Source organism: Micromesistius poutassou (assembly GCF_964030765.1).
Source record: "Micromesistius poutassou genome assembly, chromosome: 1".
Lineage (NCBI taxonomy): Eukaryota > Metazoa > Chordata > Actinopteri > Gadiformes > Gadidae > Micromesistius > Micromesistius poutassou.
The window spans coordinates 15,687,984-15,703,366 of NC_140271.1; the positions used below are offsets into that span (position 1 = coordinate 15,687,984).

A 15,383-nucleotide genomic window follows, 5' to 3' on the forward strand; every position below is an offset into this window, starting at 1 on the left:
TCCCTCTCCTTCCCCTCGCTCATCCCTCTGTAAGTGACCGTCCACACCCTCCCCATTAGTAGTGAGCCTCCCTCCCTGCTGTGAGCCGACCCGGGCCCCGTAAGGGAGCAGGCCGTTCTGGTCCCTGGGCTGGATTAGGCGGGCTAAGCCCTCCATGTGACTGGGAAAGGCCCCTGAGCGCATCGGATTATGGCCTGGTGCGCTGCGATGGGCAAGAACCAGAGGCCGTGTATCAGAGAGCCAGTGGAGCAGAGAAACAGAGCTATAAAACCCCCTACACACACACACACACACACACACACACACACACACACACACACACACACACACACACACACACACACACACACACACACACACACACCGCCTTTGTACCGCCAATAGCCCTCCGAAGCTGTGTTGTGGATGAGCGCTAATTCTGGAGAACTTTATACAACGATTTAGAAAACAATACGACATTGGTTTGCAGTACACAATAAGTCAGAAATACGGCGGGCAGGGAAAAGTTTCTGCCAAGGCTACAGTGTAGGGTTAAGGGGGTGATTGTGAAGAGCGCTGATTCGTCCTGGATGAGAAGGAAATGCTCGACTAGTCAACACTGTCTGCACTATTAAGCAATAGGGTGGACATGCAATACTTCCTGTGTGTGTATTCTATGTACGTATGTGTGTTGCTATGTCCATACTTGGCGTGTCTCTAAATGGCCTGCTCTCTGTGCACGTCAACGCCCGGAAAGTTCCGCTCGGGTTCGGACGCCATGGCGGCCTCGCGCAGCACGATCATGTGATCCTCGGCGGCGTGCAGCGATTGGTCGATCCAGTCCATGCTGCCGGACATGTGACAGGCGTTGCGGGTCACCAGCACCAGGTGACTGACGGACAGCAGGAGGGCGGTGGCTCTGAGGAGGAGGAGAGGGTGAGCTGAGGTATCACACGGACGACCCGTTCATCTGACTGAACCTTTGAGTCTACATTTACATTCAGGGCATTTAGCTGACGCTTTTATCCAAAGCGACTTACATAAGTGCATTTGTCAGAAGAAGAGAACCAACAATATATCTCTGTCGGTACAGTAAGGATGTTCATAGAACCAAGTGCCAAGCACTAACAATTGCTAGGTTACCCCTTTTTCCCTGTATACAACAAAGATAGCTAGGATAAGATGCTATACAATGCTGAGTACAATTTTTAAGTGCCAGGATGTACAACATAGAATAATACTGAACATTCAGTGCCAGGGCGTAAAACATACAATAAGTGTGTACATTAAGTGCCAGGACGTAAAACATACAATAAATGTGTCGAGGGGGTGGCTAGGGGGAGTCTAGGTGAACTCTGAACAAGTAAGTCAATTGAGTAATTCTGATTCACGTTTTTACTGCTTTAGTGTGAAATATTCACTGCACAGCTGCAACCTTATCTTCAATGACGGTATGCAAGTGGTGTTATGCTACCCTAAACCAGGGTATAGTGTCCCGTTGTGATAGCAACTCCATAGCAATAACTTCCCAGCTAGCGGTTTAAATGTCAATTGCAGCTGCTTAGTGTTTGAAAAACAATTATGGGTCGGAATAAATAAGGGAAACGGGCGACGGAGTAGAGGCGATAAGTGAAGGGCTGCTTTCTATTGAATATTCAGCAGTTACTTGTTGAAAAGGGTAGAAAAAGAGCTTATGTAACTTTTAATTAAAAACTAGACCACTTTTAATTAAGGTTAAAACTTTTCCAGCGGATAAAAGTTACATGGCTGTAGGACCATTCGCTTAGTCTTTGCCACATCTCAACTTCATCTCATGAGCTACAATTAATGGATGGCGCTGAGGGCGGAGGTGCTTAGAGTCTGCAAGGCACCGCGTTAATGAGACTGCTTCACCGAATACCATTCATTACGTTGATATGGAAGAGCTTGCACGCGTTCTGACTGAGCGGAGAGAGCACAGCGTAAACGGAGCGAGACAAACATTAAGCTGAGCTCAAGGTGTCATTAGAGGGAACAGTTATTCATTCATTGGTAAGGTGAACTGACGGCGTGTGTTTTGTATTCTACAGACACCATTTGCGTCATGAACATACTCACTCATACGCAACACCAACGACATGTTTGTCGGTTGATAACAAATGGATGATTCAAAAAATGATTCAAATGATTAAGCAGTAAGAGGTGCTCACCTGGCATCCAGCAGGATTGGGTCAAGGGGGGGGTACATGGACCGGACCACGTCATCCACCCTGCGGGGGTGTGTGTGTGGGGGGGGGGGGGGGTCACTCAGATTAACGTCACTCTTGGCATGTGGAAGAAGTTGTGGTAGTCGCTTTGCGATTGTCGTTCGTGTGCGTGTGCGTTTGTGTGCTTGTGTCATCACCTCGGACTGATGCGCTTGGCCACGCTGATGATGTCACTGAGGCTGGCCGGCGCCTTGACCTTGGCGCCTGAGCCCATCGTCATGGCGACCAGCTTCTCCGTCAGTGTGTGGCAGATCTGTTACGGTCGCGTCGGGGGGGGGGGCGGAATCGAATCAGGACAAGTTAAAGATAAATACAGCAGGGGGTCCCGTGAAAGAGAGGGTTGTAGGAGGGGAGAGACCTCACCTTTAAGATGGAGATGCAGTGAGACACCAAACCACTGTGTGAGAGAGAGAGGGAGAGGGAGAGAGAATGTGAGAGAGGGAGGGAGAGGGAGAGAGAGAGAGAGAGTATGTGAGAGAGGGGAATAGAAAGAGAGGGAGAGAGAGAGAGAACACACGGTTAACATAGATGCACCGTCACATTTGAGCTAAATCCCTCATCCACGGGACATTCCCGTTATGAGTGACCCGTTCTGTTCAGCCCTCCACCGCTGGGGGAACTGGCTTCACTCAGTGAGGCCTGGGGATGAAGGGGGCTACAGGTGGGGACGTACGAGGCGTCTTCGATCCAGTCCTCGTTCTCCAGGATGGCCTCGATGTGCGGGTTGGTGATGACCACGTCGTCTAGCTCCAGCTCCGACTGCTCGCTCTGCGTTTCCATGGCGCCGATGAGGTCCACGGTAGGCCTACGGAACAAGGTGGTGGGGATATTATATGTCAACGTGATTGGACAGCGGTTTGGTGGCCCCGCCCACTGATCCACCACAAGCACTACTCACTTTGGTTTTAAATTGTGAAGGCAGTACGAAGCGCATGCATACCACAGTAGCACAATTTGCCACTTTAACACACACACACATACACACGCACACACGCACACTCTAACAGGGATGTCACGGAGAAACACTGTGGAATTGCTTGTTACCATTGCCAGTTCATCAGTAGCTTGGAATGAAATGAAATAGATATAAATATAAATGCTGAACAGTATAAAATGTACTTTCTGTCGCTAGGGGGGGTCTATGTAGTTTGATGACGTTGTGAAGTAGCGACCAGAGTGGTCTAGATAACGTTATATGGCAAATTAAGAACGTCCTTAAACGGAAATCATCCGTAACATGTATATGTCGCTATCTCTTAGAGCGGTGTGGGTACTGACTTGGAGTCAAAGTGCTGCAGCAGGTAGTGGGGGTGACAGTAGCGGTGGCGGCACACCACCACCAGAGCCACGAAGGACGCCAGGAAGATGGTGGCCAGCACGCTGATGGCCACGATCACCACCGTCTCCATGGTGACGGTGGCGGTCGCCAGGGGGTGGAGGGGGAGGAAGGGTGGGGGGCCCGGCAGCGACAGGGTGGAAACGGGGGCAGCCGTCCAAGCGGTCTCGACTTGGAGGGTCCGCACTCGGCTAGAGAAACATGAACTCCGCTGTGGGGAGGACAGAGAGCACGGGATGAGGGGGGGGGGGGGGGGGGGTGTAGGACCAAAGGCTCAGTTGTGCTTCCACGTTGACGCAACGCAGTGACCACCACGCAGTCGCTTCGACGCAGTCGTGAACCTGTTTTGGTTCTGCGTCGGGTGTTAGTGACCAGACCAATCACAGCCCTTGCTGCTGCGTCGCCTTGACGCAAGGTTTCACTTTTTGGGAGGCGCACGTCAGGCCCTTGCGGTGGACGCAAGGAGGGTCCGCAAGGACGTAACGGGTCCGTAAACGCCCTTGCGTCGCGTCGACGTGGAACCATAATCAGCCCTTTAGACCAGGGAGGAGAGAATCATAGACCCTTCTCACAGAGTCAGCGTAGGAGAGACACAGGTCTTACTTCAGGTTATTGTATGTGGTACGTCCTGGCACTTAAAAATAGTACTTGGCATTGTGTAGCGTCTCATCCTAGCTTTCTTTGTTGTGTACGAGGAATGGGTTAACCTAGTGATTGTTAGTGCTTGGCACTTGGTTCTATGAACATCCTTACTGTACCGATAGAGATATATTGTTGTTTGTCTTTCTGTCTGACAAATGTTCGTTTGGAAGTCGCGTTTGGAAAAAAGCATCTAAATGCCCTAAATGTAAATGTAGGTCTGCTGCTTTGACATACCAGGGGACAGGTAGAAGCCTAAACCAGTGACGATAAGTCTCTCACACCGGCCCTGGTACATCAGAGGAGCAGACCCCTCGTTAGAGTCATGAGCGACACCTGTGTTTACACCTGTGTGTGTCCTACAGTACAGAGAGCTCTGTGAAAATGGGTCTGTGTTGTGTACTTCTGTTCAGAAAAGTGGCATTAGCCTGTGATTGGAACACTCGTAATCACCCTACTAATCCCACTGGGTTTGGAATATGACATTGGAAAGAAAGGCTCTTTGAGTGCGACACACCTTACAGTAAACACACACTCATATCTTCATCCGTCCAGCCAGGAAGTTCAAGAGAACCGATCGTAACCTAAGTGACCACGGACCTGCCCTTCATTCACTATGCCTGCGTTATGAACATATTACAGATCAACCCTATGGTTCTTATGAATATATACATATACAGGTTACACACACTACTGTAGCACAGGCCTACATATTTAAACTACAGCAGTAACTCCATTATTCTGGAAATCTACAACCGCAAACAATAATAGTAAAGTATTGTTCAGCAACACAGAATGAACACAAGTTTGTAGTTTTGTCCTCTTTGAACACCAGAAATGAGAGGAAACACACATCTACATCTACATCCTACATCTAGTAGGTTGTGTTTATCTAGTACATCAACATAAGTGACAGCAGCTTTAAGCACCTACCTGAAGATCAACTGGGCCTCTTCGTTGTGAGTATCTCCTCTATTTAGTCCAGTCCATTGGCAAATATCTGGAGACATAAACGTCCATTCGTTCACTTTAGATGCTCTTCATGCACAAACGTCTTTGTTTCTGGTGTTACAATCAAGACTAGCTGCCCTCTGCCCGAGCTAGTCAGTCATTAACCAGCCCTGCCCTACGTGTGTGTGTGTGTGTGTGTGTGTGTGTGTGTGTGTGTGTGTGTGTGTGTGTGTGTGTGTGTGTGTGTGTGTGTGTGTGTGTGTGTGTGTGTGTGTGTGTGTGTGTTCGTATCACACAATGTTGGAGGACATAGCATGGATACAACAGGTAATAAACCGTGGTGTTTTAAACTGTACGGTAGATTCGCCAAACTGTGAGCACAACGTTCGGGAAAAGGACTTAAAAGAGTTGCAGCATGCTCTAAACCTTCCTTTCTTAACGGATGAATGATTGAAATTCCGCCGTGGAATGCGTTAATTCTCTAATCAGATTAATCGCTGTTGTTACATTAGCCCTATTGTCCTCAGGTCTCTCCACTATCTCTTTCTTGAAAGTGGGACTTATGTCTCTGTAGGAGACACTCTGAGAATAATTCGACTTTTAAGGAAAAAATTGAACACAAACGTCCAGGCCATCGATGATTTAGCTCATTTTTTATAATGGGTATTACCATTTTTAAGTGAGTAGGCATATAGCTTGTCCCCGTTTATTTTGCGTTTATTTTGCGTATTATTAGTTTATTCACAATTAACAAAGGCTACAAAAGGCTGCAGTATTTTGCCTTGAAAGATGCTTGTCAAAGTAATTGCCTAATATGATGGGCTATAGTCGTATTATGAAATAGTGTAAGCCAATGAAACAACGCTTTATATGAAGCTTTTTCTAACTTTTACGGGCAATATTATTACTCGAAAATAATTGGATATTCGAGTCTCGGTCATTAGAGAGACATTTAGAGCGAGGCATGCTGCTCAACTTTTTCTATGCGCCACAAAAGTGCGCAGTTTAGGCCTATCCATGCAGACGCACTTAACTTCACCAACTTAATGAGGTTATTAATGTTCTCCAAAAATAATAGCTTTACCTGCAAGACTAACATATAACTTTAAGATAAAGACACAGCTAAGCTTTGCATTGATCATAATAACACTAAATAGATTAATAAAGTTTGACTCACCTACATCTTTTCGGTGTTCTCGTGTCAGGAGACAAAGCGCTTTTCCCGCGGGCGCGCGGAGACGGCACCGACCTCTCCAGACCACCCAGCACGGGAGCGCGCAGGGCGGACGTGAACGACCGAGAGGTCGGTGCGGTGAGGGATGGTCCACCTTGCCATCATCACTCCTCTTCACCTTTAGAGCACGGTATCTCTGTTATTTTACTTAAGAATGCGGGTCGGCACTTAAGACCACTATCTCCAAGGTTTAGATGTGATATTGGTGTTGTGTGCGTCCGCGCTCGTCAGGATAGACAGGCAGGATCTACTTTTCTGTGAAGGTAGTCAAGAACAGACGGATGACTGCGCGCAGAGCAGACACTAGGTGGCGCACCTTACCAGTTAGAATGAATGATCTACTGTAGGGTTATAACTCGTGTTAGGACGAGGGAAACTTGTACATAGAGTTAGTAAGGTAGTTTTCACACCAAGACTTGGCTCTGGGAGAAGAGTGTGTGAAGAAAGTGTGTCGACTTGTAGAATAATGATCAGCGGTGCCTTATCTGTGCTCTGATAAGAGCTGCATTCCTCTGGCATTCCTTCAGTAGGCCCTTTCTCCTAGATGGTTCTCCTCACTCACCGTGACTACACCGTGATGGTTACCCACAAAGACACACATACTGACCACAATCACAGTACTACCCGAAGATGTTCACTTTGAAGATGGAAATACACATCTTTCCATCTTCTTGAATATTCAGCTCATTGCTAACTAGACTAGATGGTTTAGCCATAGTGTGTTTTCCCATTGTCGCTGCAACAGGTGACCTTCCAACCTTATTTTTTTGTTGTTGATAATTGACTCTCTTCAGTAACTTATTAGTAACTAAAGTATGTAGTATTGAGAAGAGCAATGTTTGTTGTCATGGAGGCGACAGAGCAGTTGTTGGCTTCTGCTGATAAAAACAAAAAGATCATCAAGAAAATTATTGTTCACCAGTTTGAAGCTCGCTTGGCAAGCGTTGCACCTAGATTGGCCAGCCTTGCATTTAGCTTGCAAAAACCTTTTCTAGCAAACTTTATCTGGCAACTTTGAGGCTTCAATATTGATATATAGTATGTGTTGGCTACGTGTTGTAAACCAAATTGCCCCTTGGGGACATTAAAGACTTCAATTCAATTCAATTCATATAGCGAGTCGTTACAAGGCACTCTCTCTCTCTCTCTCAACCGTTCCCCATTGTGAGTGTGGTGGAGACACTGAGTTTGTTGGAAATCTGCAGGAATTCTTTGGGAGAGCCACTTCCTCCCACCACTTTCTCCTTCCCAACCAGAAGGTGCTAACTGCACAGAGGCTGTAGTCTCAGAAGCTTCCCCACAGCCACTACACAGACAACACGCTCACAAGCCCAGCCATCAAGCAGGTGTCCATGTTCTCCGAGAGGGAAGCATTCAAAACAGGCTGCGACACAACAGCTGGCTTGTATCGTTGCTTGGGGTGGTGCACAGTATTTTGAATCACACACACACACACACACACACACACACACACACACACACACACACACACACACACACACACACACACACACACATTCACATATGGATACTACACACATGTACTCAATCTCACACCCACACATGCCTGCAAAGACACACACACACACACACACACACACACACCTTTGTTTGTTACAGGAAAGGTGTAGCCCCTTTTTATCAAAGGTGATTTGAGCAAGCTTAAACTCTGTGGAATTACCTGTAACTACCAGTCACTATTATCCAGGCCTCAGGTTAGTTGTTTGCCGTCCGTGGACCGTGCCGGAGCGGTGCCAGACGCCAGCCGTTCATACCCTCTGGAGAAGGGCTCCCAGGTCTGCAAGACCGGGCTTCAAGTGGCAGGAAATGCCTTGAGGTTCCACTTCGGCGCGGCACAGTCGTTTCTCACTCCTCTAATTTGTACATTCATCTCCTCGCCGCCAGCCCTGATGAATCTATCGCTGGGGGATCCAGGGCTGAAGGGGGAGAGATTAAGTTTGTCCTAAAGTACCTGAAGGTCCTTACTCCCCGCCCCCTCCACACACACACACACAACCAAAACACACATTTATCAAGGCTGATATTGTACAGTGTCACAACAATATCGGTTCATGGAGAATAACAACAGACCGCAGAGCACTAGTGTGATTAATACTTCTTCCTTGTCTTCGTTTCGTCTTCTGCTTATTCATTTTTTCTAATTAGGGACCCCCTAATTTAAGCACTGGTGGTCTCATAATGCGCAGCCTTTTCTAGTTGTTCATGATTTGAGGGGCGGGGCCTGGGGGGGGGGGGAAGGGGGGGGAAGGGGGGGAGGGTCTCCCCTCGACAGCAGATGCTGGCTGTTGGATCTCTGGCATGGTCACGGATCCGGAGTGGCGTTCTCATGATTGATGTGTCCCGTTCGTCCTGTGGAGCTCCAGACATCAGTCATGTTGTCACGTTGCCGCGGTCAGGCCCCGGTGAGCATATGGCATTTGTGTTTGGGTTCCAGATATGGACACGCTGACAGGTGACGGATCCAACAGGAGTGTAGCGCTAAGCCTGACCAGTGGGCATGGCACCTCAACCGAAATCCCTTTTCCGAATTACTATAGAAAAAAAAACGTTGTAGAGGGAAAAATACAAACAACAATATGAAGGGAGAAAAAGGGCCGCTGGTTATGGTGTTTTTGGAGAATACATTTTGAGCTTTGCTTTGCATCAACAAGGCAGGAACTGAGGGTAAGTGTAGGATTGTAAGCAGAAGCACAAGTCATTACAAATGACCTCGATGCCTTAAGTATGCAGTACACACTAAAGCTAAGTAACATTATTTGCATTTAGAAATACTGGCCATTTTGTAAGGTAGGTGCTATTCCTCCATGCAATGTTGCATGTACGTCGTGTTTGTATATTTTATCTTGTGAAAATGAAAAACCTACTGTATATGCTTCAACGGCGCCACCTGTCTCTTGGTATCTCATGTCCCAGGCAATATGAATTGGATTTGGAGTGTTTCACATAAGCCAGGGTCAACTCTGCCCTGGTGAATGTTATCATTGATGGATGGGTGTGGTTAACGTGGGCAGCTGACATGGAAACCGCAATATGAATAAGTGAAATGGAAGTGTGTGGGTGTGTGTGTGTAGCAACAACAATGTGTAGCAGTGTGAATGTCATTGAAGGACTCTTAAAGAACGGTGAGTCTTATGAGGAACTCCAAGACCAGCTGAGGGCAACACATGTTGGGAGATCGATAGAGTGAGACAGTGAGGTAGAGTGAGAAAGTGGGGTAGAGTGAGATAGAGTGAGACAGTGAGATACTGTTGGACAGTGAGGTAGAGTTAGACCGAGTGAGATAAAGTAAAAGAGTGATATATAATTTATTTATTAATTTATGAATTATAATTTATTTATAATTTATTTATTTATACATTTTTTATATTACATTTTAGATTTTATATTGCTTATTTTTTATATATATGCCAAGGTTGTTTCTGCGTAATGCTGCTGCTACACTGCAATTTCCCAGCTTTGGATCAATAAAGTAAATCTATCTATCTATCTAATTAGAGTGAGATGGAGTAAGATATACTGGGGAAGAGTAAGAGTGAGATAGTTATATATATATAGTCGGATAGTGAGATATAGTGAGATACATGGGATGAAGTTAGAGAGTGAGATAGAGTTTGAGTGAGATAGAGTTTGAGTGAGATAGTTATCAATCAGCTTTGGCGTGAATGTCTACATTGAGTCATCTGCGGAGTCCATTTCCAACAAAGCTAACATCCAATTTTACTGTGACGAGCCTCGCTAAGGTCTCTGGATCTTCTGAGTGACGCTTCAATCAGAGGGCGGGAAACGGAAAGGAAGGACGAGGAAAGCGGACGAGGGAGGGACACGGAGCGAGGGTTTCTTTAGGAGCTCCTCTCCTTCCACAGGGTTTCCCAGCCCCTGCGGCGTCGCCATGCTCCCACATCCATCTGTTTTATAAGCAGCCGAGCGGGGGGGGGGGGGGTGTGTGTGTGTGTGTGTGTGTGTGTGTGTGTGTGTGTGTGTGTGTGTGTGTGTGGGGGGGGGGGGGGGGGGGGAAACATCCACATGTCCTTGAAATTCTAAACAATCCTCCAGGCTTTCAGCCAAACAGCTTTGCTTGTTTTGTTTGCAGGGCCTTTGTCTCTATATGACATTGTTCCAAATCCCATTGTTGGCAGAAAGACACTTATCATAACAAAAATAAATGTTGTTTATTTATTTATTTGATTATTGCATTGACGGGATTTGCTTCAAGGCGACCGATTAAAACCAATATCTTTCTGTTGGCGATGGTGATTCTGAAAACCACAGGCAGTGGTGGTTCACTCAAACAGGGATTGACATGAATATTGTTCCAATACACTGTAATCTTTACTCTGATCATTTTCACTTTGTTTTTGAGTATGCGTTGTTTCACCAAATCCTTTGCGTCTCCACTCTATAACAACATTACAGTCAGTAAACTCCTGAAGATTTGCGTTCACTTTCCAGCTCCCTCTAATGATTAGTATTGCTTGTTCAGTTATCTGTACGACACAATAACCTACACGGAGTCAGCCCCTGAAATGAAAGAGAGCTTTCATTAGTCTTATCTCTCTCCTGCCCTGTTGCCATCGCTTCCTGACCAATGCTCTTCCACAATACAAAAATAGTGCCTGGAAATATTCTGTCTGTGGGCTGCATAATGGAGCCATTATGATTCAATCTATGCTACACCACCCATGATATATGGAATTAGAGTGGGGTAATAAATCGTATGATTCGGATGTCATGGTGTGGTGGCCCTGGTATTGTCCCTGATCATTATAGGGCGATACAGAGTAAATATTGTATTTCCCTGCTGCGGCTGATGCAGTCTGTATTTGTCGATTGAGCTTTTTTATTTATGCAGCACGTCGCAAACACTGATTTTAATAAAATAATTGAAAAAACAGGTCCAATTGAGAAGCAATTAATGCATTCATATGAATGAATGAATTCATATGAATGATAGAAAAAACAATAAAAATAAGTAAAGGAATAGCAATGAAGAGATATTATTAAGCTATGCTTGGGTAATGGTTGAGTTAATGCATTAGAATATATAATATAAAGCCACAAAATAAATTGCTTTCGAGCACACATAAATGCAATGTTTGTTGTTTGTTTATTTGAAAACTATGACGCTGGCTGTTTCTTCAGCGCATCAAGAGGCATGTGGGTTTGCGGGTCCACTGTCCGTATTGACAACCGCAAGCAGTGCTGCAGAAGATCTCCTCCTCATTAGAAGCGGTCAGGGGTGACATCACATCCATCGCCACTTCTTCCTACCTGGCTGTATTTTTTTTTTTTTTTTACCCCCTCGCCTCCGTACAACCACCTTCACCCCACCCCGAGGTCATCCACATCCCAGCCTCTAAATGTGCCGACGGTCACAAATTCCTGATTGGATTTGACCACGTTTGATTGAAGATGTTTCATTTCATTTCCCCCTCCCTTCCGCGCGGTTTCCTTATCGCTGTACGGTAGAGCGAGACGGAGGCGGGCGGACGGATCGCTCCATTCTCGGGTCGCCAGCTCGTCTTCCTGGTGCCCCTTCCCGGGTCCTCGGGAGCCTCCGGTGGAAGTGGGAGGGGGATGTGGGTGGGGGAAGCGATTATCAGTGGCGCAGGTAATTGATGCATCTCAGCGATGCTCGGGTCTAACGAGCGGGAGTGCAGACCCTCTCATCGCCATGTGTCGAAATGTCATTCCCTTCTATTAACACTGCCACGCGCACACGCACACACACATACGCACGCACACACACACACACACACACACACACACACACACACACACACATGCATACATAAGCATGCACGGAACACACGCACGCGCATGCACACACATGCATGCATACACAAGCAAGCACACACTCACAAGCGCACACGTGCCCCTTGTTATTCTCTCATCTTATTTGACATAAAACAAAGAAGAAAGCTAAATAAATAAAAAATGTGTATGTGTTTGTGTGTGCAAAAGTGCCTGTATGTGTGTGCGCATGCACAACAAGCCTACATTGAGAATTAAACTGCTGTTCAAACATGCTCAAGCAGCAGTTGACATAGCTCAATGGCCAGTTCCAAACCGAGCGTGTTCTAATCCTAACAAGTTTACTCTCTATCGTTTTCTTTCTTTCGCTCTCAATCTCTCTATAGCTCGCTTTATCTCTCTCTCTCTCTCTCTCTCGCTCTGGTCAGTGTGACCACCATATTAAGTGAGGCTAATGGGGAAGCATGGCGGGGGTGAAAGGGCACTTGACAAAGCGCCAGGCTGGAAGCTACGCGTCAGCCCTCGCCAGCCCTGCTCCGCAGCGCTGGTGAAATCCACTCTGTGCTCTATTGATTGGGTCTGTGGTTTTGATTGATGTTGTCTTTAAAAATTCATTAGATTGAGGCATGAGAGAGGTGTGGGCGCGGCAGGCCGTCCTGTATGGACCATTTGTCTCTGTTTAGAGAGAGAGAGAGAGAGAGAGAGAGAGAGAGAGAGAGAGAGAGAGAGAGAGAGAGAGAGAGAGACCCCACTGGCCTGTGTGTGTGCACAAACACACACATATATTCCCGACACACACACACACACCACATGTGACACACAAATAAGTCCATCCCATGGGGCTAAACATCTGTCCTTCATTAGTAATATCAGCTATATTGTGTGTTTTTATTGATCATATTGAGATAACCTCTCTGGTGATCGCCTCGACATCTCTTTTGTCGGCCATCACTAAACGCATCGTTTAGTGATCTGTATTAAGGGGTGAGGAGGAGAAGAATCTCGATTTGAGGAGGATTTGAAGAGCTGCAAAGATGTCAGGTAACTAATTTGTCAATAAAGACAACAACCAAACATAACCTAAAGATGGCTGCCAATAAGTCAATGAGAAGTCAATGTAGAGAAACTGGACATGATTCTTCTTCATCCTCCTCCTAAATGCTCTTCTCCAGTGGATCTCCACTGGTCTGGCCTCTGGACCCACGTGAGTCATTCGTCTCTAGGTCACAACCCAAAAAATAATAATTTAATAATTTGAAATCACCAATATCGCAGTGATCCACAATGCCTTCATGTACAGAGGAACACAGAGCTACAACCAACGGGGCTCAACGGAATCACCCAACAGACAGCCATTCAAACATAAATCAACACTGAAGCATGAGTGAATCCATGGGCTTGTCTCTAAGGATTAAGGTTTGACATATGGGTCGCGGGCCTGTGACTCAAGGATCCTTATGTCCGCTGAACAGTAAGTCTGGACATAATTACACCCATACAATCACTGCTCACTGTGCTACCAGAGAATCACCGAGCAGGCAGACACTAACAGAGCTAAGGTTCCCCCTCCCCCCAACCCCTAATTAAAGAGTCATAAACAATTAAGACACGTTCACACGTCGTCCCATTAAATGTTGTGACATTACGACTGTGTGTGTGTGTGTGTTTGCACGGTTCAATTAGTGCTAATTGAAGGCAGTCTGCTGTGGTCCTTAATTGTGAGCCATCGGTCAGCTTGGGGATTGTGTCTCTCGCTGAGAGAGAGAGAGAGAGAGAGAGAGAGAGACTGCAGTCGACAGGGGGATTGTGTCTCTCGCTGAGAGAGAGAGAGAGACTGCGGTTGACAGGGGGATAGTGTCTCTCGCTGAGAGAGAGAGAGAGAGAGAGAGAGACAGACTGCGGTCGACAGGGGGGATAGTGTGTCTCGCTCAGAGAGAGAGAGACAGAAAGATGAATTTAATCTAATCTGAGCCATTGGAGATAAAATATGGCTATTCCTGAACTAATGGGCCCAATCCAGCTTGTGTGGTGATGGTAAACAAAGCCTATTCGTGTGGCTCTCTCCCACCCACTGCACACTCTGACACAGAGACACTTTAATCAGTTCCACATGAAACACAACAGAAGGCATGCTCCGTCTGCTCGTGGTGATGGGGGGGCAGAGGGTAAACTCCGCCCAGCAGAGAGCGATGCAGAGGGAGGGCGGACGTGTTAAAGTCATAACTGGCTGTTTTGCTCTTGTTCCTCGGCCCCCACACCTCCTCGCTGATGTCCTACCTTCCTTCCCTGCCCACATCACTACCTTCCTTCCCTGCCCTGCCTCACTCACTGCCTTCCTGCCCTGCCCACACCACTACCTTCCTTCCCTGCGTACCTCACTACCCCCCTGGCTCCATACTCAGGCTGCTTACTGTCATATCTTCCTATCTACCTCACACAAGGCGGACACAAAGTAACAAGTCTCAACTGAATTAAGTTAATTTACTCATCGCAGAGAAGTTCTGAACTGCCGATTTTGTATACAGTTTGTATTTAGTTTCTAATTTTATTTTTTCTCTCTAGAAAAACAGAGGTCTGGACCTCAGTGACCTCATAGCTGGCTATGGGCATGTATACCTCCCTGTTTCCCTACCTTCCTGCCTACTTACCTTCCTGTCTCTGTATCATCTTCTTCTCTGTAACTTTTCACTTCCTTCCTCCCTATCTTCAAGCTTTCCTACCTACCTACCTTCATATCTCTTTATCGTCTGGCTTATATACCTTCTTCCTTCCTCCTACCTTCATCCTGCATAACTTCCTGCCTCAAACATGCCTGCCTAGTTACCTTCCTCTTCCCTTGTAACATCGGAGTCTGCGTTTTGGTCTGATGTTAAATATGTGATTTTTATTTTCATTCATGTCTCATGGGGTTGTGTTGCGTTTGGAAAGGGGAGGAGTTGAAAGCAGGTGAAAGTAATTGTATGCTATTTTGGCCACACCCACATTTGAGTTTTGTTTGGATGAACAGCACCCAAGATGGCTGCCCTGTGGAGCCAGAAAAGATACAAACAATAAACGGTGTTAGGGCGTATTCACACCTGCCTTGTTTGGTTCAAACCAAACCAAAAAAATCCTCCACTAGGAGAAAAATTGTAAGGAAGGACATTTGAAGACTCCTTTAGGATTCATGCTTGGATTTTACCCTTGAAGTTCCTTTTGAGTTTCCACATGTGGATTCATCGATTCC

General features: G+C 46.5%; 1 protein-coding gene across 2 annotated transcripts; it reads right to left on the reverse strand.

Annotated features, from left to right (window-relative positions):
• Nucleotides 1–39: 39 nt before the first annotated feature.
• Nucleotides 40–6,350, reverse strand: tmem98 (transmembrane protein 98). 2 transcript variants are annotated; one of them, XM_084488368.1, is made up of 8 exons: nucleotides 6,329–6,350; nucleotides 5,134–5,200; nucleotides 3,504–3,772; nucleotides 2,899–3,030; nucleotides 2,589–2,622; nucleotides 2,363–2,478; nucleotides 2,169–2,228; nucleotides 40–898 (listed from the first exon to the last, which is right to left on the reverse strand). In XM_084488368.1, exons 3-8 carry the CDS (start codon nucleotides 3,632–3,634, stop codon nucleotides 697–699), a joined length of 675 nt encoding a protein of 224 aa, XP_084344494.1. In that variant the 5' UTR covers nucleotides 3,635–3,772; nucleotides 5,134–5,200; nucleotides 6,329–6,350; the 3' UTR covers nucleotides 40–696. The 2 variants fall into 2 exon arrangements, with proteins under 2 accessions (XP_084344494.1, XP_084344493.1); XM_084488367.1 differs by lacking the exon at nucleotides 6,329–6,350 and having other exon boundaries at nucleotides 5,134–5,255.
• Nucleotides 6,351–15,383: the final 9,033 nt, after the last annotated feature.

Excerpts from the sequence above, each read along its gene's own strand:
- tmem98 (XM_084488368.1), bottom strand. The coding sequence starts at position 3,634 with ATGGAGACGGTGGTGATCGTGGCCATCAGCGTGCTGGCCACCATCTTC. Across the intron at positions 2,479-2,588 it reads ACTGCATCTCCATCTTAAAG|ATCTGCCACACACTGACGGA; the intron begins GTGAGGTCTCTC and ends CGACCGTAACAG. Across the intron at positions 899-2,168 it reads CCAATCCTGCTGGATGCCAG|AGCCACCGCCCTCCTGCTGT; the intron begins GTGAGCACCTCT and ends CCTCCTCCTCAG.